The sequence below is a fragment of the Elgaria multicarinata genome, chromosome 3, assembly GCF_023053635.1.
Source record: "Elgaria multicarinata webbii isolate HBS135686 ecotype San Diego chromosome 3, rElgMul1.1.pri, whole genome shotgun sequence".
In the NCBI taxonomy this organism is placed as follows: Eukaryota; Metazoa; Chordata; class Lepidosauria; order Squamata; family Anguidae; genus Elgaria; species Elgaria multicarinata.
The window spans coordinates 143,092,167-143,117,696 of NC_086173.1; the positions used below are offsets into that span (position 1 = coordinate 143,092,167).

Consider the following 25,530-nt stretch of genomic DNA (forward strand, 5'->3'; position numbering starts at 1 on the left):
CGTTTATTTTTTCTCACCATGAACAAAGAGTCGAGTTATGAATCTACTGAGATTACAAGCTTCTTCTTTCATGGCCATAATAAATGTGTCTGATTCTGAGGCAGCTTTCCGCAACCTGGTGCCCTCCCGATGTGTTGGACCTCAACTCCCAGCATCCTTCATCCACCCAGGCCAGCTGGAGGATGCTGGGACTTGTAGCCCAACACATCTGGTGGGCACCAGATTGGGGACGGCTGTGCCAAGGCACCACCAGATTGTTTGTTGTGATTTTGCGGCAACGGACTAACATGGCTACCCCTCCGGCACCTCCCTGCCAGAAAAGACGACATCTCTTGAATTTCTGCCTATAGGGCAGATGTTGAAGCTACAAAAGTCCAACCAGGAAGAACTCTATTAAGCGGTGTTGGTGTGCATGTCAAGTGCTCCTTCCCAAGAGTTTCCTCCAGGCTTGTTTGGGAAGGGAAAAGGAGAGTGCTGACAATCATCTTGTTTAAGCAAAGACACAACCCCCCCCCCTCATATTCTTAACAAGGCCCACAAAAGAACTAGGTATTATCCATTTGGGGAGGTTCCCTTTCGCTCTCCAAGGAGAGGAAGGTTTGGGAGCTTCATCCTGAATTCACGGGTGTGATGTGCAGTTGGTGTGCCCTTGATCACCAGCCTCCCAGGGAGCCACGGCTAAGATACCCCAAAAATGGAGAAGGAGGGCAGAAGTCTTTTCTAGGGAGGAAAGGTGGGAAGGCAGTAGAGGATGATGGGGACAGGGGCAAGAAGTGGTGGCCAGGAAGCAAAACCCCCCAAAAGGCAACTGCTACATGATCAAGATCATAAGTGCAATGGTAAGTGAAATCGCGGAAGAGATGTGATTTTGGAGTGGGACAGGGAAGAAGGTACGGGGGAAATAGGCCACAGAATGCTGGAAACAGGTGGGTCTTTTTTGCTTTGGGGGTTGGGAAGGAGAGGAGGAATGGGAACCTGAGGAGCAGGTTGACCACCTTAACCAATGAGGGTCAGATTGGGGGATGGGGCTAAAGAGCAGACCGAAGAAATAGCCGAAGGACAAAAAGCTCCTTCCAACCCACAAGGTCAGAGTCCAGCAAGTTTAGAAGCAGTGGTGGATGGTTTGAGGGCCTCATGTCCCATCAGAGCTTTTGCTGCGGTGGAGAATATTCATGAACCCCGAAAAACCTGGCCTGGAGCTGTCCTCCAGTTGCTCCTGGGGATGGGCTGCCCAGCCTGTTTCGGTAGGAGGAAGTGAATGCCCTTGCTTGAGGCTTGCGTGCTAATACTGAAAAGTACTGGATGAGGCAATCGTGGAGGGGAGAGGCAGGGGAACTTTGGAAATGCGTGTGTGTGTGTGTGTGTGTGTTTGGGGTGGGGGTGGGATGTACGTGGGGGGCTGGCGTTGGTGCATGTATGTGGGTGTGGGATAAACAGGAACCTAGGAAGTCACCTTACTCTGAGTCAGGCCACTGGGCCCAGTGTTGTTTATTCTGACTGACAGTGGCTTTCCTGATCTTTTTCACCGGAGATGTCAGGGGCTGCCCCTGGAGCCTTCTTCATGCGGTGCTCTACCACTGAACGACAGCCCTTCAACTCTACGTGTGCAGGGTGTGTGTGGTGCAGGTACGTGCGTGTGTGCGTGCGTGCGTTGTTCTTGCCCACTGCTGCTCTGAGCACCTCCATCCAGCCAAATCTGATCCAGAGCTTTTCATCCCCCCCACGTACCTCCCTGAAGACAGCCTCGTATGGAAAGTGCTCGACGCAACCAGAGGGCAAGAAGAGCAAAGGGGCCTTCCTTGATCTCTCGCGTTGGGATCCTGCCTCCGTGAAGGGCGGAGTGCTCCGCCTGCTATCCCCCGCTCCCCGTAACCGGTCTCGGTGCCTGGCGTTATTGCTATGGGGACAGAGGGCACGAGAAATTAAATCACAGTCTCAAACAGCGTAGCCTTCTCCGCCGGAGGGGCTGCGGCGAGACTGTCTGGTGGTGGCAGCAGCTTTGCCTCCGCTTCGGGTGTCATGTACTCCAGGTGGTGATGGCCCCAGACTGGGGTGGTCAGCAATTGCCAGCGCTGGGGGAGAAACGAGGCAGTGGCGTCAACGATCAACTCAAGGCAGGACCTCAGGTTGTTCACTTGAATTTATTCGCATCGCACGTATACCTCACTTAAACTAGCCCAGTCAGGTTTTGCGAAGCGGCTTACATCGAAACACCGTCGATACAAGAAAAACAGAATTTAGAAAAAAGTTTTGAAATCTTCTTTTTTTTTAAAAAAAAATGAAAACAGAAGCCAGTAACCACGAGCCAAACAACAATTCACTAAAAGCAAACAACCCACAACAATCCACCAGCGTGCCATTCCAGCATGTTGGGTGAACTGGTTTTAACAAAGGTTTTATTTGCCTTGTCGAGTTTTACTGCTGCGACTTTGTTCTCCATTTTTATGTTTTCTCATGACTTTTATATAGTTACAGTTTATATCATGATGGCGTACCCTGCCCTGATTGATTTACTGAAAGATGCCTTGAAATCTCTTAAAAGGCATAAATAAATAAGCCGTAATTATCCCTCCAGAGATGCAAAGGCCTCCTTGAACAGGAAGATCCTTAGTGGCAGAGAATCAGCCAAGTGGGCATCCTAAAAAAGGAGTTCCATAAAAGGAGAAGCCAATGCAGAAGAAGCCCCTCTCACCCTTCCTGTGACATGTACCCAGATGACGCCAGAGACCTTGTACAGGCACCAAAGGTACAGGCAGCAGGCTTTTCTGCATCAACACCCGCCCCCCGCCCCCACCAACCACACTCCCTGTGAGTCTTCTGCCGTGGTTCTATAGCTGAGATGGAGTCGCAGACAGGGCTCACCCCATATCCTTGGCATCTGCCACTCCAGTCTGCTTGAAAAGCAGGTGGGCAGTGACATTTACTGGGTCTCCTTCTCACCAGCACCATTGCCTGGGCCAGAACAAGAGGCAGGTGAACAAGCAGGTTGCCACGGCAAAGAGGAGGAGCAACTGCAGAGGGCTCTTGTCAGTGGGCCTCTGCTGGGCTGTGGGCTCTCGGTAGGTGCCCAACCAGGCCTACCTTTGTCGCCAGCCCTGCTCCACAATGAGCCGCCCAGCCTCCAGCAGCCCCAAATAGACTTTTGGCAGGCCCATCACGCCAGGAGGACTGGGCGCCAGTGGCAGCTCCGTCCCGATGGGTGAAGCTGGGCCCTGGGCATGAGGCAGAGACAAGAGACTGACCTACTCACCTGTTGCAAGGAGCCCTTGCTTCGCAGAAGCTTGTAAATGACAGTGCAGGGGATGCAAAGCATGGAGGCAAGGGCCAGAGCCCAACCAATGGCCTCACCCCACCATGGGTAGACGTAGGTCTTGTTGTAAGTCAAAGGCTGGTAGTTCACCACGTGGAACAGGAAGATGCCCTAGTTAGGAAGGGAGGGGGCAGGAAGGAGAAACCACATGAAGACAGAGGTAATATAAGAAGAGGGCTGATAGCTGGTCCCCTCATCTGGCTTCTCTCCAGCTCTGCAATGTGAACGCTCGATGTACCTGCCACCGAACCAAACTCTGGTTCAGCATTCGGCGTTGCTCCTCCCCGCATGCTTTGGTTAGGTTACCTTTTCCCCTTTTTCTTTTAGCACTGCATGAACATTTATTCATTTATCTTTAAACTGATGCCTTATCTTTAATAATAATTTAAAAAGTTGAAAAAATTACACCAGGACAGGGAGGGGATTTAAGACAAGAAAGTCCCCAGTCCATCAGCCCTGTCTACAACTGGTGTAGGTGCTGCCAACTTGACCCTAGACAGGAATAGGTGCTTTGAACTGAATTATTTATTTTATTTAAAAGATTGATGCCATTCAGCAAAATGCTCTCAGGTAGCCTCTAAACTAACCCCATTGCTTTACACATCATGTCTCTCTTCACCGCTAGTAGATATGTGTAGCTTTGCTTAATTTGTGCATTTTACTCTGTTATACAATTTAAGATTTTAAACTTATTCTTGGTGTTCAGCATTTTATGTCCTCTTTATTTGAGATTAGGATAGGGACTGGGGAAGGAGATCCAGAAGAGCAAAACAGTTCTTATGTTCTTAGAGTCTGGGTAGATCAGCAAATAAAGTGGCTAGAGAGAAGGATATTACGCACTCCCTCTGTGCACTGGGACACGTTATCCCTGTGTGTGTCTGTGCACATGTCCATGGACATATCTTTGCGTGTATGTTTCCATAGGTGATATACTCCTGCCAAACATGTAAATTCCTACAGTAGCCTGCATACAGAGGCAAATGTAGTCACTTCAGTGCCACATGACAAGCCTATACAGTGGGAAAATGAACCTGTTAAAAGTGTACGGAAATTCAGTCTATTTCTGGTTTGTGTCAATTTTGCATGTGTTCACTTGTAAGTGTGTTCTGTCCTGTTTTTGCATTATTGTGCGTTTTTTTCAAAAAAAAAATCCATAGGAAAAATTGTATACAAATGGATACAATATGTTTTTTTGAATGTATTTTCTCACAAAATACACATTTCAAAACACATGTAACTCAATGAAAAACACTAAATGTATTTTATACTCTGATACATCTTTTGAAATGCATTTTGGTACAATTTGAGAGCTGTGTCACAAAGTTCAGAGAAGTGTGAAATTCGATGGATAGCTATGCCCTGATTCACACACAAATCAGATAAGCTGGCATCACAATTCACAAAGATCAGGTTCCTCTTAGCTTCCCTGCCGAAGTGGGGAAAGACAGGTAAGGAAACATTCTTATTTTTTATAGAAGATCCCAGGTTCAGTCACCAGGATCACCAGCGGAAGGACCCGAGAAAGCAGCCCTCTCTTTCTAAAAAGAGAAACATTCGTTACCCCTGTGACCGAGGTAGTACAAAAGGAGAAAAGCTGCTCATGTCTAAACAATCCCCTCTGACAACCTTCTGTGTAAGGTTATCCAGTGCCCTTAATTTTAGAAGGGATTGCTCTTTTACTTCAAAACACAAGCGCTTCACAGAATATAAAGGCCACCTCTTATTTCAGAGCAGGCAGACCAACTTCACTGTACTGCAAATTAAAAGTAAAGATTTTTTTAAAAAAACACCAAAAGGGGAAATGTTTTTTTAAAAAATGGTAAGGGACACACATTGCTGTGTCAAGGCCACTAGTAGGGAAAGAACATAGGGGGATGTACCCACAGAAAAAGTGCCACCCCTTCCTCAAATGTGGAAAGTCAATTGGGGTTCCACATGCAGGTTACAGTAGAAGGGCAACAATTAATGCGAGGAGCTGCCAGCCTGGCAGTACCACCACGTCACATGGGCACGATCAGTTCAACTGAAGTGCAAGAGAGGATTTCCTGCAGAGTGAAATGTAATTTCTTGAGCGTTAAGGGAAGTCACGGTTTCCAGAAATAATCTGACCTTCTCCCTCTTAACATCTCATACACTGATTCGGTGCCAACGGCAGGAGCTGCCAGGGCATATATTAAAATGGAAGGGAGAAGTGTGATACCAATGTCTGATTGAAAAGATCTGGAGAGATCTCGGCATCAGAACAGATGGTAGAAATGTACGATTGCATTTCTAAAAAAAACAATAATAGCAGGTGTGTGTGTGTGTGTGTGTGTCCCAATTCAGATTGGGACTCTGGCATGGAAGGAGGGGCTTTAACCCTTTCGCCTACACCACTGTCTTGGATGTAAATCCCTCACCTTCAGTTGCTATTTGCCCTGGGAGGAAAAATGTATGAGCACACCTTCCACTTAGATTTATAACTGGGGCACATGGCAACTTCGGGTGTGTGGGGTGTTCATCAGGAAAACAATGCAGGGGGAAAGGGCTAAGCCTCTGGGCCACAGTAGTCCCAAATCAGGTCAGGTGGGTATTTTCCTTCTTTGTTTTTTTGGCATCTGACGTCCTCACATTTCAGTATGGTTAGACAGGAATCTTTTGAATGGGACAGGGGAAGGGCAAAAGTTACCAACACTCTTTTGCCTGTGCTGTACTATTCGAATATACAGAAAATTCCAAGTCTCCACTGACTAGGGAGTGAGGTACAGGGTGAACCTCGTACAGTCAAGCCAGTTACTAAAAAACGCCCTCGGGTTAAATCAGGGTGTGAAAAACCAGCCCAAATAAGCCTGTCTTTAGGAAGGGGCCCTTCTGATTTTGCCCCATCACTCATGACTCACCACGCACACCACTGGGGTAATAAATGACCAACACCACTTCATGTAGGGCAGAGGCCGGTAGCCAATCATGCGGGCGACGTCATCCATGAAGCGGTCAGCTCCTACAAGGAACAGCCAATCAGACCACAATGACAAGCCTGGCACTCCCGCTCCGCCCCCCACCCCCGGCCTGAAAAGGGTCCCAGGCCCAGTGCCCAAATCTCCCACAGCAGCCTTCCTCAACATGGCAACGCCCAGGTGTGCTGACCTACAACGCCCAGCCAGCTAAGGATGCTGGGAGTTCTGGGTCAACACATCTGGAGGACACCATGTTGAGGAAGGCTGATCAAGGTCCTGACAGTGGCCAGCTGGATACCTCCAGGGACATTTCTAAGGAAGGACAAGGTGGTGGATAGCCATCCTCTATTTATCCCTGGCAATTGGAGACATACAACTGAGAAGATCCAGCCAGCCATGTATGGGTGGGATTCTTGCACAGTGACCAAAACCTTGCAATTCAGAGATGGGGAACCTCAAGTCCGGGGTCCCAAGCTGGCCCTCTGGGATCCCCCAGAAGCTCCCCCCTACCCCTGCTTTCCTTCAACCACAAATCCTTTGGTGGTTTCTTGGCTTCTGTGCAGTTCTTCCCCTCATTCTAAAAGGTTGAAATGCCTCTCCTACAGCTGAGTTGTTGGCAGAAACAGCTTTACGTTAAAATGTGCTGGAGCATATGGGGGGGGAGTTGCATGTTTAGCCCCTACCCCTACCCCTCTGCCACTTTGCCTTCAGCGCTCAAGAGCTTCTCTGACACTGAATTCGGCCCTTGGCCTGAAAGAGGTTCCTTACTTCTGGTGTAACTGGTGTGAATTAGCTCTTTGTAGCCTACAAGCAAGGAGTGGGGTTATTGGGCAGGAGCAGTGGTGATCCAGGATGTCCAGGATGAGCGGTTGTCATCCAGGTGGTCCAGGATGACAACAGGAGCCAAGAGCGTTGGGGCAGAGGCAACAAGGGCCCCAGCAGGGCTCAGTCAGAGGGCTGGCTAGGGAGGAGGGCAGTGGCCCCTTTCCTTCCATTCGCTTGCTCCCCAGTCCCCCTTGCCACTCACCGTAGACCCAGGCAATCACCACACACTCCCAGAAGGCCTGCCACAGCAGCGTGATTCCACTGGCCGAATAGTTGTCAAAGAGCTGAAAGACGTACATGCCGCCCTAGAGTTACGTGACCAAGGAAAAGAAGCAGTTATCATATCAGTTCTCCAGCTTTATGCCCATAGCTTGGCCTTCTCCACCCTAGGATCGTCCTGATGCGTTGGACTACAGCTACCATGCCCATACCCCAGCCGGCTTTCCCATGCTGGCTGGGGGAGGCTTGGAGTTCAACACATCTGGGGAGGGGGGGCATCAGGTTGGGGAAGGAGGCTACAGCTTGTCCATATGTCATATGTATGACAAGGTTTCCCCCACCCTTTGGGAGTTCTAGCTATTCAGGACAGGAAATAACCTTGCCCTGGCCCTTAATGGCTGTAATGATATCTTTTCCAGGTACTTTTGATGTTGAAACCTGATGCACTGGTGAAACCTTTGGGCAGGCTGACACATAGATCAGGAGGCGAACTCAATAGGACCCCCATATTAATGGAACTGCCTTCTTCTGGAGGTTCGCCAAAGTCCTAGCTTGAACATATCTCACATTCCCTTTTAAGACTTGTCAGTTTGGGCAGGCATGAGGAGACTATGGGTTAATCAAGCTAGTGGTGGTAAGGTGAGGCATTTCTGATTGGCTACAACTTCTGACCTGTGCCTAAGTGGATGTAGGCTGCTAGTGCACCTCCTAAAGCGCTGGTATAACACGTCCAAAGGCGCCCACCCCTGCTCAGGAGATGAGCCGCTGTACTTTGCACTAATTAGCTCCATCTGTCCCAAACCTAGGTGGTCTCCAGATGATGTTGTACTACAACCCCCAATAGAAAGAGAGGTAGACTCTAGTGTTGAAGAGTAGAAAAGTTTTTAATCTCTTTACACGAATGTCTGTACTGTTTAAAAATATTTTTGTGAAAGATCAGTTTTTCACAAAAATATTTTTAAACAGTACAGACATTCGTGTAAAGAGATTAAAAACTTTTCTACTCTTCAACACTAGAGTCTACCTCTCTTTCTATTGGTTCTACATAGTGCTTTTCCCTCATCACTTTGACGTACTACGACCCCCACCACCCCCAGCCAACAGAGCCAGTGGTCAATGTCTTGCGACCCTGCACTGGGAAATGCTGTCCCTTTCAAAGGCAAACGCCACGTTACAGGATGGATGTTGTTTCTCCGCCAGATCAGCAGCTCACCTGAGTCACCATGGAGAGGTCGATGATGCAGCAGACAAGGCAGCAGATGGCCGCCGTGATCTCTCTGCGTGGTGAGCCTGCTGCAGGCTGCGGGAACAGGTCTAAGATACCTGTGATGAAACCCTCCACTCCCACAAACTGATAGGCAGAAAGAAGATAGGAGAGGGAGGGAGGGAGGGAGGGGGGGAGAGGGAGAGAGAGAGAGAATGGAGATTTTGTCATCAGGTGCTGGGCTACAGGCTGCTTAATGCAACTGGGGTTGAGGAAAGACTGACATGCCTGGAAGGCTTGAGGGCTCTTAGCACAGGCACCGCAACTCCCAACCAAGGCAGCCATATTGCTGAGCTATGTAGGGCCTGGGAGTGCAAATTCAGAGCCCTCTGCTCATGCTCAAAGTAGATGGTACGCTAAAGGCGTGAGTTCCAATCAGTCTCGGCTACCCTGCCCTGCATGGTTGCTGTTTTAAAAAACAAAACCCAGACCCATTGAACGCAATTCATGCCTTTAATGTATCACCTAGATTGGCTCTTAGCTGGAACCAGCATAGCCAGCCAGAAGCAGTGTGGCAGCATGAACTCTCTCTTCTCAGAGAGAGCGGAGCAGGGCGATCTGCTCATGCTCAGGAGTACCCACCCAAAGCCCCAGCAAACACATGATGTCAATTTCCATCAAGAGGGACCCTGGTGAGTCCTGAACCACTCTTAAGTTTCCCCATTATGCTAGGGCCATCAGCTGTCTCGCTCCTTGACCTGGATGGTACGGGCACACTTAAGGTTGCCAGCTTTTTAATCGCCGCCCGCCCCAGGCTCCTAACAGCATCTTTATTATCTATAGATGGTAGCAAAGAACCATGCTTATCCTCCAGTCGTGAAAAAAGTCACCTGCTGATTTTGACAGATAAACATGCTGTTAAAAACCACAGGAGCAGGCTAGGGCAACTACGTCTGATCAGTGGGCAACCCAACCCTCGCACCATCTCTATTCCCCGCCCTTTCCTACCCCACAGGAGCGGCTACCTGGCTGTCCAGCCCCAGGACAAGAAGCATGAAGAAGAACAGTGTAGCCCAGAGTGGGGAGAGTGGCATCAGGGTCACGGCTTTAGGGTAGGCAATGAAGGCCAGGCCTGGACCTGCAAGAGACAAGGCGACTTAAGAGCGATGGTGGCTGCAGGGGATTCTCCGAGGGATCTAAGGAGCTGCCTTCCCAGCAGCCAGCCCTGTTCTGTCTGCTCTGAGGGCAGCAGCTTTCCTGGGTCTAGGCAGGTTCTTTCCCTGCCCTGCTACCTAAAATCCTTTCCAATCAAAATCTAAATGGAGACGCGGTTGAACCTGGGCCCTTCTGCATGCAAAGCGGATGTTCCAACCCTGAGCTATTTTCACCCATGCAAAACACCCACCCCCACCCCAAAGCCTGCCTTTTATAGGGAAGGGGGAACCACCGACAGTGTGTGTGTGTGGGGGGGGAATCAGGAAATCCCTCGCCCACCTCTACATGGCTGGCACTCACCTGACTCTGCCACCTGGGAGATGTCCACACCCTGCTCTGATGCCATGAAGCCCAGGACTGAAAACACCACAAAGCCAGCAAAGAAGCTGGTCGAACTGTTGATCACAGCCAAGATGTAGGCATCCCTGCAGGGTGGAGCAGGCAAGTCAATAGCCACAGGCCCCCCCACCTAGAACCAGCCAAAACCCAGGGTCCTAAGCCCACCTCCCTTCCCCCTAGCCATAAGCAGGAGGCCACATAATGCTTTCATAAAGGGAGGAATGGACAGGGCTCTAGCCTGCCTGGACATTCGCCTCCTTTTTCGGGCCTGAAGCCCTCCCGCCCCCGCCCCACCACTCCCAGAGGCGTGGGAGCTGGCTGTGATTGCTGAAATGCACTCGGCATGTGTTGGGATGGACTCATATATTCCGCATATTCCGGGACTGAATCTCAGCACTAAAAATGGCCTCTGGCGTGCAAATTAAGCTAGGGATGACTAGCATTGGATAGCAAGGGGGAGCTGGAGGGGGAGGAGCAGGGGGAAACATTCCTTCCAGCATGGTTTAGGTGATGAGCTCAGGGTGCCAGCAAGTAGCTGGATCAAGCAGCACCGCCACAATCTGACCTCCTGATGGAAGGTAAAGAGCACCCGGAACCCAACATGCCTGTGCTAAGCTCTTGTTGACCCCACAGCGTTGAAGGGCATTTTAGGGCAGTGGTCTGTCAGAGGCTTGATGGCACGTGGGCAAGAGCTTCCTTTTTTAAAAAGAAAAAAAAAGTGGATTCCCCCCCGCCCAACCCACAGTCTTCCTCAGATGTTGCCATCAAAACAAACTGCAAACATTAAACGGTTGATTTGCTTATTTTATCCAGAATGCAGATATTTGTACAAGTAGAGAAGGTGGGAATTGAGACAATGTAGTAGGGGAAAAGAGGTTAACTGGAGGCAATATACTGGTCTGTGTATAAGCTACACTCACATAGACACAATCAATGTTCTCACATTATATTAATAATGTAACATTATATTATACACGTGAGAACATTATATTTCAGTGTTCTCACGTGAACTAGAACTGGTTATTGGTTGGTTATGACATTGTTTAGTAGCTGGTTGGTGATACTTTAAGAACAACAATTAACTTAACATTCATTATTGCAGTGAACATGCATTTTTATCAGCTATAAAATATTTCTTTTAAAAGTATGTTTTTCCATGAGGGAAGACGTCTGGATCCCCTGCAACAAATGTGTAAGAAGTATGCTTTTATTGTGCTACAAAAACTGCCTAGAAAGACCCTTAAAATGCAACTTAGTGTTTATGACTTTAGATCATAATTTTTGCGAACCGCCCAGAAAGCTTCAGCTATTGGGCGGTATAGAAATGCAGCCAGAAAAGCTGAATTCAAGCATATTTGCATAGCTTTCTGTGTTTTGCATGATCTATTCAGTGTCTGCCAGTCATGGGGATCCTGGAAATGTATCCAACTCAGCAGCCACCCCCACCCCCTCACAACCACCTTTGGCTTCTGGGAGTTCACCAGGCATTGTCCACACATTTTCAGCACTGGGTTTTCTCAGGCTGCCCAATTCTGGGTGTTGCACTTGTGTAGAACAGCAGAATACACACAAGGCTAGAAATAAATGTGCTGGAAGAGGACTTGGGGGGAATCCGCACGTCGTTCTCAGGCCGCTTCTAAGCGACCCCAGTGCGGCCCCAAAGCGATAGTATAACTTACCTGGAGAAGAGCCGAGGAAGAGACGTCCTTGCCGCCGCCACCCAACTCCCTCCTCGCCGGCCGGCAAGGAGAGCTCAGGGGAAAAAGGCGGAGTGGAGAGCAAAGGGAGTTGGGTGGCGGCGGCAAGGACGTCTCTTCCTCGGCTCTTCTCCAGGTAAGTTACACTATCGCTTTGGGGCCGCACTGGGGTCGCTTAGAAGCGCCCTGAGAACGACGTGCGGATTCCCCCTTGCAGGTTGTAGGAGGCACAGGAGAGGACGGGTTTGATGAAGGGAGGGGGACAAAGATGCGACTCTTTGAAAATGTCCTTACAGCATTTCCACTATTACAAGCATTGGAAACAAACTCGATCTGAAAACAATGTTTTAATAGGCCAGGAGATTCCACATTTGGGTGTTGAAATCCACGTGGATCTCAAGACCATCCGTACACAGGGAGGGGCCTCACCTGTAGCAGTTGTTGTGGAAGCGGTTGTAGCTGCCAAGTGCGGTCAGGGCTCCCAGCCCGATAGCATATGAGAAGAAGATCTGGGTACCAGCATCAATCCATACCTGGGGTGAGGGGAACAGCCGTGGTATAAACCCCACCACGTGGGGGCAGTGCTCTGTTTGCACGGCCTGGCCAGGCCACCAGGGGCTGCGGTGGTGACATGCAAGGGCCTCCTTCCCTGCACAGATATTGGCTAGAGCACCTCGTGGGTTCCCAGTCTCTTCCCCAACTGAAGCCTTCCACTCCCCACCCGTCTCTCGGCCAGTGCCATCCCAATTCTTACCTGAGCCACAGCAAGCTTGGACCAGTCAGGTTTCAGGTAGTAGACGATACCGTCAAGTGCGCCAGGCAGCGTCACCCCATGCAAGAGCAGAAGAATAAGAACCACATAGGGGAAGAGTGCCGTGAAATACACCACCTGCCAAGCAATGATACGATTAGAGTATTGCCACACCATGCTGGTGGGGCTGCCCGCCATGGATGAGCGACAGGGCTGCCAGGTGCCTGGGTTGGGGGGAGGGGAGGGGCTCAGGTCAGCACATGGGAGAACAGAAGGGACCTGAGGAGACTGGAAATGACACCAAGTGAAAACGTCCCAGCTTATAGGCACTAGTAGCCTCTAGTAGCCACTAGTAGCCCAGAGAGCTTCCGCTATGGGGCGGTATATAAATGTAATAAATCAAATCAAATCTTTTCTACCCTTCATTTACATAACCAAATCCACTGCTTATAATGCAGGGCTGGGCAACTTGTGGCCCTCCAGGTGTTTTGGCCTTCAACTACCATCAGCCAAAGCCAGTAGAGCCAATGATGAGGGATGATGGGAGTTGTAGGCCAAAACAACTGGAAGGCTCACCCCTGTCGTAATGAAACAGTACCTGTGAAGGAGTTCTTTTTCTTTCAATAGTGGAGCGTAGGCTTCCAAAGGAGTAAATCAGGGAAATTATGATGTCATCCAAGACACCGCTAATAATATTCAGCACTGGTTGTGAGAACTCTCTCAGAAGCGTTAACACCAGTTATGATGTGAGACTACCGTGAGTTATGTAACACTCTTCCATGTACCACAGTACTTATATAATGACGGTTTCTAATTTGGGTCATGTGTGGTGGAGTGAGGAAATTCCCAACAAACACTGGTGGCGTGTCTACTGTCAGAGTGTATGAGGCCTATATCAGAAGCATAAATATCCAGCCTGTTATCGGATTTTATCTCAAAACCCATGCTTGCTCAGTTTCTCAAACAAAGAAAGCTACTTTCAGCAGTGAGGTGCTGATGGTTTTCTCTTTAGGCATCATATCTACATCATTATTGCCAACATATACTTTTTATACCTCCTCCTAAGCTTCCCCTGTAGCAACATACACATACACACACTCTGAAGGAAACACTTACCTTCCCGGTTGACTTGACCCCTTTCCAGATGCAGAAATAAACAATGACCCAAGTTGTGAGGAGGCAGAGGATCAACTGCCAGCTGAGCTCTCCTGGCTCAGCCAGATCCCCTGAAATGTGCAGCACCTTGTTCCTGAGGGGTAAAGAAGCAGACAGGAAAATTAGCAGATGGTGCAGCCTAAGAAGGTGAAGGAAAGTCCCTTCAAGGGAACTCCCTGGCCTCTGCCCTATCTGGGGATTGGCCCTACCATTTGGCAGGGTGAGGCACTGTGCCTCAGGAGACAGAGTTTGGGGGGTTCTGTTAAAAGGCAGCCAATGGTCAATGGTCAATAATGAATAATTATAGTTATATCACCCTCTCTGACCAAATCCGTTCCTCTCCCACATTTTTCAGCTTGCCTTCGTTCTTCCCTCCTTGGGACACCCCCACCCCTAGAGAGACCCACCCCCAGGCATTCCTCCTGGGAACTACCACCCCACTCACTCCCAGAACTCAATGACGGGAGAGCGCTTGTCAGTCAGGCTGCAGTTGCCGGCGGTGCCATTGCTGGTGTTGTTGCCACAGCCGCCCAGACCAAAGAGCTCGGTGCACTGGTTGGAGTTCCACGAGTGGCCGCAGGTGGCCCACGGCAGGGTCTCTGTCAGGGAGTGAACCAGGTAGAAGAGACCCCAGACGAGGATCATGATGTAGTAGGAATTACAGAAGAAGACAATGACCATCGAGGCCAGGCCCAGACCTAGAGAGAAAGAGTTGGTCAGAGCCTGGCTCGGGGGGCGGGGGGGGAAAACTGAGGCATCAGCAGCCCTTGGACGGAGAGGTGGCCTGTTGTGAACTCATACTCCGGCCTGGCCCACACAGGCAGCGCAATGAAGTGGCACAGTTGTGAGGTGGTAGAATTGACTGTTCCACCTTAAATTTTAGAGGGGGAAGAATAATATTTTGAATGCTCCCCGTGGTTAAACCCTCCCTGCAAGTAGAAAATAAACACAGTGGGGAGCAAGCTGACTTAATTTTTTTTCTAGATATGCTTGTCCCAGAATTTTTTTTTAATGTGAGTTAGTATTTTTAAATAGCCACCTCCACTGACAGCAAAAGGAATTGTTGACTCTTGAGCCTTCACTTTCTAGTCTTCTTGCGCTGTGTACACTAGGGCCTGAATCCCAAGCCGGTCCCTCCTTTTTCTTCCAGAGCTGAGCTAAACAGGCTGCACATACCGTACTGAGAAAGAAAAACTTGCACCAGGGAAACCCAGCTTCTGCACCCAAGTAATATGAGTTTGATAAGCCTGCATAATATATATATGAACTGAGCATCTGTTTGCTTATTCTGCATAATTTATTTTGCTTCTGGTAAGTATGGGGAGAGGCAAGGATCTATTGTAGCCCTCAGCCCAACCACTGGAAACCCAGTTCAGACCCCAATCTGAATTCTCAGATTTCACCAGGCAGCGCCCGCACACTTTCAATAGTCTTTCCCCCTCTACAGCCTTAAGGCCTAGAAAACTGCTTTTTAAAAAGATGAGAACTCTTTATTCTGTACCCAATGTATTATTCACATTATTCAGTGCTTTTGCAGAACTCTCACAGCCCTGCTGATAGTCGAAAGGCAGCCCCACCCGTGCACACAGAACTGGGGAACAGGCGTTTTAGGCCTCGGGCCAAAGCACATTTACTGATGCAACTGCCATTGCTGCCAGTCCTTTAGCCTCATCTGCCATGTTTCCCTCCAGTGTTTCTGCATCTCGCCAGAAGTCTGGGATGCCGCCCTGTTTGCTGATGTAGATCAGCTTCGTTCAAAAGGATGTACAGGGCGCAGCTTTTAGAAGAAAATGGTAGCTAATGCCAGATAGGATGGCGGCAAAATGGAATTCTCCACACACCAAGAGCCTGGGTAGGGAGGCCTGGGCCTGGGCCTCCATGCGTAGCCCACCTCCTCCTGCCTTTCTAGCTAGCTCACACCATTGCTTCAAGGAGTCTGCCCTGCCGTCACATACATGGAGTCTTGCAGTTACCAAAGCAAGGCCCCAGAATCCCCACTCGCTCGCCCCAGGCTGCAGCTATGGCCTACCAGGCTCTGCATCCTTCCCCAGCCTTCCACTAGCTGCTTAGTAAGGGTTCGCTGCTCCTTTCTCTCTCCCGGCTGACAGGTGGCTGGAAACTAAGCCACATAAGGCCTTCTCCTGCAATGGTGTTCAAACTTTGTTCTTTGAGGGAACAGTTTCCACACTGAATTGTCTATCAAGGAATTCCAGCGTACTGCCGCTGCCAAGGTTTCTGGGGGCATAGTGTAGGGGAAGATTCATATGAGGCATTGGCCAAACCTGTCATGGTGCTTAGCAGGACTCCAATTACAGGAGGGAAGGATTGGGATGGGCCTTGATGATATCCCTAAGTCCAGTCTCCCCCAATTTTAGCCACCCCTCATAGTCTTCTCAAAAGTAGCTGAGGGAGCCATCACAAAAGTAAGGAAGGCAGCTTCCCAAGTAATTCAAACGCTGCTGCTCAGTCACCCCACACAACATGAAACTACAATCTAGAACACTATTAACTTTTCCCTGCATCTGAATATTGCCTGAGAATATCAGTCATTGTGGAGCAAGGAAGCTTGTCTATCATTGAGGAACTTAATAGGCCTCCACAGAGCCCCAGGGTACCACAGAATGCAGCTGAAAACTTCTGCACTAGGATACTCTCTTAGAATACACCTTCCCCCTTGCAATGGCTCCTGCAAATGCTAAGAATAGCCAGCTTATGATGCTCACATGCCAAGTACTGCAGGTGACCCTGAACTGTAGAAGGCCCTACTGAAGCCTTTACCTTTGAAGAGGGGAGCAATGTTCCAGGCAGCGATCCCACCTTGCTTCATAAACTGCCCCAGGGCCACCTCCAGGAAGAAGACGGGGATCCCCCCGACAAAGACGATTAGCAGATAAGGAATCAGGAAGACACCTGCACAGAAAATGAGAGTCAGCACCCCATCACCTTTAGAAGTGCTGCAAGTGGCTACAAGTAACAGGGACTTTTCAGTGGTGGCACTGGAATTGGAGAATGCCCTCCCAGAAGAGGTCTGCTAGGCTCCCATGCTTTCTGTGTTTAAGTGGGCTTTTGATGTCTTACAATAAACCCTATACATGTGTATTCACAACTTACTCCCAGGTAATTGTGCACAGAATTGCAGACTCTTCTGCTGTGTCTTCAATCAGTCTTTTACTGTTTGCTATTCTTTTAAATTGTTATATTGTTTGATATTTCTAGCTGTGTTTTTAATTTTTTTGTTAGCCGCTTTGAGTATATATTATATAGAAAAGCGGATGCAAAAACGATTAAATAAATAAAGCAAATGAAAGAAGCAGTCTGATAGGGTTGCAAAGAAGCATGTGGAACCTGAAGAAGACAGATCCTGGCCATTCTCCATTATCTCTCTTTCTAGTTGTTGTAAAAATAGTGGCCTGCATTGAATGGGCCCACATACAATTCAGCATCTCATTACAATTTAGCATTCCTCTCACACAACTCTGTATTTATTGAGAGGACATACTGGACAAGCAACTCCTGGGCAGCCAGATGAGAAAAGGGCACAGGGACCATCTATTCAGGATCGCTTTCAAGCTGGGGGTGGTGTGGGAACCTGATCCCTCATCCCCATCTCCTTCTCCTTCTCTAATGGGTCGTATAGTCCACAGAAGATGGATTTTGCCCAGTTCTAGAATTTTTCTCATCGAGCTTTTCTACACAAGGTTGTTAACTGCCGTATCTACTTTTGGTTTTGTAGCAAAACTGAGATCCGGGTTCTACATAAAGAGCCTTTCCTTTCCTGCTTTCCCACTATATAACCTCAAGGTGGAATGTCTCAATTGCACAAGTAGGAAGATATCTGTTCATTTGCTTTCAGAAATAATACCCCATTTCCCTTTAAAAAAAAAAACCCTGAGAAAGTGGGGAATCACAATGTCATAACTAAAGAACCTTTAAACAACTGAAAATTAGGAAACATGAACACATAATAAACATCTCATGTAGAAAAGTGCATTGTCTCTGAAGCATGTCATGATACGCTGTACCTCCTGAAACTCTTTCTTGAACTTGTTTATAGTTATAGTAACAGAAATAGTTAGTACTTTACACTTTCAGCAATATGCTACTACACCAACCTTTTCTGCTTCATTCCTTACACCTGTGACTCATTTCTCCGTATGTTAACATATATTATTTATCGTCATCATCTGGGTCGATCTTTCTGGCTGCTGTTGGGCCTGCCCCCTTCCCTAAGTCCAAGAGGCAGCTGGACAACCATCTGTCAGGGATGCTTTAGGGTGGATTCCTGCATTGAGCAGGGGGTTGGACTCGATGGCCTTATAGGCCCCTTCCAACTCTACTATTCTATGATTCTAAGTCTGAAAAGAAAACAGAACCAGCATTCCACCGTACTCGCATCTTGGGCTTGGCAGTGGAATGCTAGCCTCTATTATGGGATCAGTTTCAAGTTTCAAGGTTTCACTATTCCAGTTTCAGACTTTTATACCATTCAGTTTCTCTCAGGTATAGAATCATAGAATAGCAGAGTTGGAAGGGGCCTACAAGGCCATCGAGTCCAACCCCCTGCTCAATGCAGGAATCCACCCTAAAGCATCCCCGACAGATGCTTGTCCAGCTGCCTCTTGAAGGCAGGGGGCCTAGCCTGTTAGGAAGTATCTTAACACTTTTAAAGACATCTGCAAAGGACACCCAAATGCATTTTTATATATTATTCTTGATTTTTCTTTCCCAGTTCTTTGGTTGCGTGTCTCTTCCCATAAACCATTGCACGTGTCAGCTTCCAGCCTCCATCCACTATGATGTGTGCATTCACTGACATATAGAGCAGGCCACCACAATCAATGGTTTTTGAGAATTTGCTGGCACATCCCAGCAGCTGAAACCTACAGGTTACGGGCAAAGCACAAAGCTGGAACTTTCAGGCGTTTTCCCCCTGTGGCTACCCATCCATGCACCCAATAGCCCCAGTAAGACTCCAATTTGATTTCACTGGGCTGGTTCTGTTGCAGCTTAGTTTTCATTTCATCTTCTCTGTGTTTTGCCTATTGTATTTTAGATGCATACATACATACGTCAAATTTGAATACGTTAAGCCCAGGGCAACGCTGGAGATATAGAATGATTCATTTGATGATTTCCACAACAGCATGGTACTGATGTGGAGGAGTCAGGGCACCACCAGGGATTGAGCGTTTCCCCTCTGCATGTTAAAAGCCTTTAAAGGACAAGCATCCCAGATCTGCTCGGCAGCCATTTCTCAGCCATGCACAGAATTTGCTTAAATCTGCAGATGCTAGTCAGAGGATTCAGGTTTGCTCTTGTCTCACCGAACTGATTTGCTGGGAAACGCTAATCTTCCTACCCCACTTAGGGTTTGAGAAGCCAATGAGTGCCAGCAGCAGCTCCTCTTTGCTATCTCTCTCCCTCTCTGAGCATGTGATGCCGCCTATTCTTGCTCATCTCAGTATGTGGGTTGTGCTTTTCCCAGTGGCGACAGGAGATGAGTATGGGCGGAGAGCAGCGATTGCAATCCCACAGAGGAGGGAAGAGGAGCTAAAGAGAGTGGGAGGGTTGTTGCTATTACTCAGAATCCAGGATTTAAGTGTTGAAAGGTTCGGTCTGGAATCTGTTGTCAATGCCAGGATTTAAGCTCTGCAAAGAAGTGCAGCAACAATACAGAATGCTGCCTCTGTGCCTGTGCAGAGTTTTGTCCCCTCACTTGGGTAGATGCAAGCAATCCCTATCCACCTGGGATGAGATTTAAGGTTCTCCAGAACAGAGGGATGCTAGGCTAGAGACAGAGAATTGCTTTTGTTTGGAGAGTTCAAGGCAATTTGAAAGAGGGAGTATTTCTTGAAGTGCCAACGCTTGTCCTGCTTTCATCTCTAATAAAAAGGCTCTGGAGAGGTGGGGTTTTTTTTATTGTTTCCATAATGTGTTTACCCAGAGGTGACAATGGGGTTAAAGACTGTGTAATAGGTAATAATCCACTGGAGATGAAGCCACTTCCATGTTTCAAAAACTATTCTGTCTGTCTTCAGCCGTATTTGTTTGAGCTTCATGAGCTCTTCATTTTTGAAATAATGCACTGTCAGTGTCTCATTTGAGTGATCGTTGCAGTAGCTGCAAAAGGCACAGCCCAAGGCAGAACAACGCACAGGGATGAAAGCAAATCGTCATTTACCAAGTAGTACTTTACCGCACTAATTGTACAACTATGTGCAGAGCTGACAGGCTGTAGTATCTTTACAGGAGGAGGCAATTTTGCCATCTAGCTGCTTCCATAGACATCTAATCAAGCTTTAAGTCTGTGGCAAAATTCATGGCACCACCCGCACAAGTGCTACTAGCTGGCCCCACCCAAATTTGCATAGTTCCTTGTGGAAAGTCTTACCATTTGGGGGAGAAAGGGTTGATGGTATTTGATACAGCCTGACCAGAGGAAAGCAGAACCTACCCACAACGCATCAGAACAGGGACCGTGATATTGTGGCTGTAGGAATAACCAACAGGTTTAGGGACTAATGCAGTGGTTAAAAGGGATGGGTATTGGAGCAGCCGTCCCCAACCTGTTGCACTTCAGATGTTTTGGTCTACAGCTCTTAGGATTCCTGACCATTGGCCATGTTGGATGGGGCTGATGGGAGATCAAGTCCACAACACCTAGAGGATACCAGGTTAGGGAAGGCTGTATCGGAGAGAGGCATCAGGGTCCAATGTCCAAGATGTCCTGACTTGCCTCTTACAAGTAAACAAAAGCTTCCTCTGCCCCCAAAACACACAACTACCATGGGTCAATTCTGGATAAGAATTCTTTGCCTCCTCCAAATGTGTCCAGTTTTAGGGAGGGATCTTATTTATTATTATTGTTGTTGTTGTTATTATTATTATTATTATTATTATTATTATTATTATTATTAATTTATGAAAACATTTGTATCCCACCCTATTATCATTGGGATCTAAGGGTGGCGTACAGATAAAATCAGAACAATATAAACATAAATTTATATGTGAACCGCCCAGAGAGCTTCGGCTATTGGGCGGTATAAAAATGTAATAAATAAATAAATAATAAATAATAAATAATTTACACAGCTAAAAATGTATTAAAATCTTCCATAAGGCGAGTTGGATCCTTTCCACCCCATTGTGCCTTAGGAGGCAGGCAAAGACTTTTTTGTCCCATCAGGCCTTTGGTGAACGATCTGGACCTCCGTCTGCGCCAAGGTCTTTTAAAATTGTCATCTTAAATGTTCAAAAGTTTCAATATTGGAATATGTTCAATATACTTTTAACTTTTGGACATCTCTATTTATAGGTTTTTAATGTATATGTTTTAAATTTTGTAATGCCGCCTTGAGGCCCAGCATTGGGCGAAAAGCGGGATATAAATATAACAACAACAGGAGCCCAGTCCTCAGCTCCATCACCACAGCATTGATCTCTTCCACAAGACACATCTGGAGCCACGACATCTTACCTGACCCCAACCACAAAGCCCCGTTCCCCACGGCCGGCCCCTCACCTCCTCCATTTTTGTAGCAGAGGTAGGGAAAGCGCCAGACGTTACCCAGCCCTACAGCAAAGCCCACACAAGACATGATGAAATCCATCTGCCGTGTCCAGGTCTCCCGCTCAGGAAAGGGCAGCTTCGCAGGGCCCATGGGCACCACCAGAGGGGCAGTGATGGCTCTCTCCTCAAGGGTGGATTCCCCTGAGCCACTGACAGGCTCGGCACTCTCTGCTTCGGCCACCTCTGAGCACCCACTGCCCTCTGTGGAGACAACGACAAAGCGTTAGCCAGAACTGAACTGGAGGGCTGGCCGTCAAGTCAGTTGTTGAACAAAAAAAACGCTGCAGATATCTGAAAAGGGCAATGAACGTGGATTTGCTTTTGAGTCATCTCCTTAACACTGGTCTTCTCTTCTTTGCCATCCCGTTTCCAGTTTTCTCTCTTACATCAACAGGACGAGAAACTTAACTGTAGAAATAAGAGTCACCTGAAAGCATGTTGGTTCACAGACCATAAGTTACATTTTTCTTAATTGTATATACGAACAATAGCTAGTATTCCCCCACCCTCTTAGGAGAGATGCTTTAGGAAGGGGTGGGAGAACCTAATGATCAATAGAAATTCACCCTTTCCCAAGAGTCAAGTGCAAAAACACTTAATATGGACTAGTTAACCCTTAACCACCCTGTAACAGAACCAGCCCATAACATTTTGTTGTCTCAGATGGGATGCCCATATTGTCCACTGCAGCTAAGATTTCTTATGCAGCATCACATGGGTGGAGCATAATTCTTCGCTTAGGAACAGCAGCCTTCAGAGATGTGCAAGAGCTAAGATTTATGTCCCAGCATCCTCTGCAATGTAGCAAAGGACTCTGGGGCATACCTCTCAAGACTGCTTCATTGGTGGTAGCAGCATGCATGTTTGGGGATGAACCACAAACAATATCCTCCATGATGTTGCAAGGGGTTCTGGCCAGGCCCAGCATCTTTAGGCAGGGTTCTGTGGCCTACAACAGAGCAGCAGATTTTGGGGTAATATTAAAAGGGCAGCAAATGATCAGTTAAGCTATTATAATTTACAGGGGTGTCGTTTGGACTTTCTGTCTGCAGCACCAAAATTTCTTGGCAGATTTGCATCCACTTCCTCTAGGTTCACCACACCATAGAATAGGCCTCCTTAGGCTTTCTCTAAAAATATGGCACTTCCTTTGAGTACTTGGACGGTTTATGCAGTTGGGCTGGACCCAGTGGTGGCTGGTGGCTCTGATTTTGGTGGGGCTGTAAATCCATTCTGGATTTTAGTCCGAAGAACCAGTCAGAACTCTAACAGAGTTATCCCAGCACCTTAGACAGTGCTGATCAGCAGATTGGATAGCTCTGTTAGAGTTCTGGCTAGTTCATATCTAAAACTAAAAATGGATTTACAGCCCATCAAAATTGGAGCCACCAGCCTCCACTGGCAGGACCAACTCAAATTATTCTATGGTGCTTATAATTAGACTGCCACCCATTTCAGTATACAGTTACAGGAGATGTAGGGTATGGGTGGGTCAAAAGGTAGGCTGGGATCTGTTAGTAGATCTTTAGATGACTTGTAGTACATTGACACAAGTTTCTGACTCACAGTTTTCTAACAAAATCAACAGCAAAAAGGTTTCCCCCCTCCCTAAATAATGCTGCTTAAAATAACACTTGAAGGAAAACTAGGAGTGGATTTTTGTGTGAAAGGATGTGTGAGCTTGGTTCTGGTACTGATCCCAAATTCCTGAGCTAAGTATGTGCTCAGAGGCACCTTGTTACTTATTACTTAATGAATGTCTGCCTACATGCGCTACTATTTTGAAACCTAGGCTTTGGCTAGTGTATCTCCGGCTGGGGGTGGGGAGGCGGCTTCTAGTAAAAACAAAGTAGATCTTGCAGGGCTGAGGTCTGCCCATCCCTGATGTAGGGATTCTAATTTATGTTAATAGTTGTCTGTATGGAACCAGGGAAATGTGGTAGCAATCCCAGATTAGGAAACATGGAGAGAGAGAGAGAGAGAGAGAAAGAAAATAAAGATCACATTGGACTCTCTGATGCTATGAGCTTGCTCTGTACCCTTTTGTTCTCCGGCTGGGACAGGAGTGGCACTCTCCCAGGCAAAGATCAATGCCTCAGTGCCTACGTAGCATCACAGCTGTTTCAGGCCCATCCTTGCTGTCCCATTTCTTCAAATGCAACATACTTCAGAAACACTTTGACAGCACAAGAAACGCAGGAATTTTCCAGGCTTTCTTTTTATATAAGCATACTCTTATAACACACAAACACACACACACCACCATCTCTCATTCTGGAGTCCTAGTTTCGACGTCACAATGCAGGGTGGTGAGTCACCCACTAGGCAGTGATGCTGAATCCACACACTCATATATATATATATATACACACACAGTCACATGAACTCATAGCGGTAGCCACGCTCACAATGGACCTGCACACACACAGCCACACGCCTGTCGCACGCACATGGTGGTTTGTGATTTCCCCTCCTAAGGACTGGGGGTGGGATTTGAGTTCTGCTCTCACCCATTCAAGCTCTTTTTCTATCAAAACCCCTGATAGAAAGACGAACAAAGCCCCCTCCCCTTCCTTACCCAGCAAAGAGAGTGTCACGCCACACACAAAGCTAACAGCAAAAGGCAGCCTCTGAACTGGAACAGGTTGTGTTTTTTAGAAAGCTTCCAAACCCACAGTGAGCCCAGAGGGCCATTGCCTCTTGCACCCACCCCGCCCCAGCCTCCTCCTCCTCCTCCTCTCCATTCCAAGCCCATCAATAGGAACGCCGCGGCCCAGAGGAGCCCTGCAAATCGCCTTTGTGCTGACGAGCCTAAGCGAAACCCAGGGAAATGGTCCGCTTTGAATAAAAACAAAGACGGCAAGAGTTGTGGGCAGAGCAAAGCTGCACAACAGTCCAGACACAAAGCCCCTTTTCCTTGTCTGGTTCCCCTCCCCCCCCCCCCATAGCCCAACATGCAGCCAAGGCCCTGGCATGTGACTGAGCTTATCCACACTTGAGGGGCTGAAGCTCTTGGACTGCTTGGATCAGTTATTTGGCTAGCACTGCTAATGGGCGTTCCACCAGGCAATACCGGTAGGAGGACATGCGTTCCCCAGGAAAAGAGTGGGGATGGGGGTAGTGGAGGAGCCAGGGGAAGGTGGCTGGAGGGTGATGGTAGCATACTTAAGGCAATTCTGTTCCCCCTCCATCTTCCCCCTTCCCCCCACCTTCTGCTTCTGCTGAATTGTTGCCCATATAAGGGACGTTCTCGTCTTTCCCAGTTCCACGCATCTTGGCAGAACCAGCCTGTACTATCGGGGCACTGGCCGCAGCTTCAGGCATTTGAGCATGAAGTTCCCAGGAGAGCCCAACTGGTGCCACGTACCCGGAGCTCACACCCTGCTGGCTCCAGATGAATGAGCCTGGAGTGACGAATTGCCCTCAGTTCTGCATTCAACATTCAGATTAGCACTGCTGCCCCAGCCATAGGGGGTGGGTGGGATCATGCTCTAACCGCATTTGAGGAACTTTGAAAGTACAGGGAGGATAAGTAAGTATGTGCAACCAGCAAGACAGTGAGCGTAGAGTAAAAAGAGAGGAAGTACCAGACATCCTGGCAGTGGAAAGCAACAAACAGAAGGCTGGCAATCAGAGACAGACACAGAACATCCTCCAGGCACACTGAGGTAGAAGGAAGAGGGTAGGGTTGTGACCCAGCTGCTTGAACCGATCAAGGCCAGGAGGGGTGGAGGCTCTTTTATGAACTTTTCACCCAAGCCAAGAGCTGTCATGACCACTTACCTGAATTCATTTGAACGGGTACCTGCAGAATAACAGGGGTACTACTTTGTACGCCTCTCAGGACCCACTGGAGGTAAGATGCTGCCGCTGCATGCCCAGTACCCGGCACTGCCACTTACCAGAACCCACCACAGCAGGCACAAGATGGGCAGGATAGAACCCTGCTCCTTCCTCCCCCACCCCGAAGTCATCGCAGTCCCTTCTCCTTTCCTGGGAGATGCCAAGGTAGCACCTTACCTGAGCATGCTTCGGTGGGCACTGGAGCCATGGCACTGGGCTGGCGGCAGGGCTCCGCGGCAGAAGTCTGAGACGGGTGTCGGGTCGGGAAACTGGCTCCGGGTCTGGGAGGGGATCAGGGTGCAGCCTCAGAAGCAATCCACAAAGCACTTGAAGGTGAGACGGAAGAACCTCATTGATGGGGATTTACACCAGGAAAATGGGCAGTGGGCGAGAGCCTGGGCAGGGCCTTGAGCTCAAAACCAGGCAGCACGGACCAGGCTGAGCAGATGCTCCATCGCTCAGC

At 48.4% G+C, this 25,530-nt stretch overlaps 1 protein-coding gene across 1 annotated transcript; it reads right to left on the reverse strand.

Annotated features, from left to right (window-relative positions):
* Window positions 1–1,430: 1,430 nt before the first annotated feature.
* Window positions 1,431–25,530, reverse strand: LOC134395885 (sodium- and chloride-dependent creatine transporter 1-like). Its single transcript, XM_063122104.1, has 14 exons — window positions 25,245–25,530; window positions 21,177–21,425; window positions 16,430–16,561; window positions 14,097–14,349; window positions 13,613–13,745; window positions 12,500–12,634; window positions 12,175–12,278; window positions 10,010–10,134; window positions 9,520–9,632; window positions 8,504–8,641; window positions 7,274–7,376; window positions 6,190–6,290; window positions 3,251–3,421; window positions 1,431–2,072 (listed from the first exon to the last, which is right to left on the reverse strand). The coding sequence occupies exons 1-14, from the start codon at window positions 25,273–25,275 to the stop codon at window positions 1,923–1,925; spliced, it is 1,938 nt and encodes a 645-aa protein (XP_062978174.1). The 5' UTR covers window positions 25,276–25,530; the 3' UTR covers window positions 1,431–1,922.

What these genes read in the sequence shown, in the direction of transcription:
- LOC134395885 (XM_063122104.1), bottom strand. Translation starts at nt 25,275, where the DNA reads ATGGCTCCAGTGCCCACCGAAGCATGCTCAG. An exon ending in CCAAGCTTGCTGTGGCTCAG is followed by an intron (nt 12,279 to 12,499) that starts GTAAGAATTGGG and finishes CCCTCACCCCAG; the next exon opens with GTATGGATTGATGCTGGTAC. An exon ending in TCCTGGGGCTGGACAGCCAG is followed by an intron (nt 8,642 to 9,519) that starts GTAGCCGCTCCT and finishes TCTGCCTATCAG; the next exon opens with TTTGTGGGAGTGGAGGGTTT.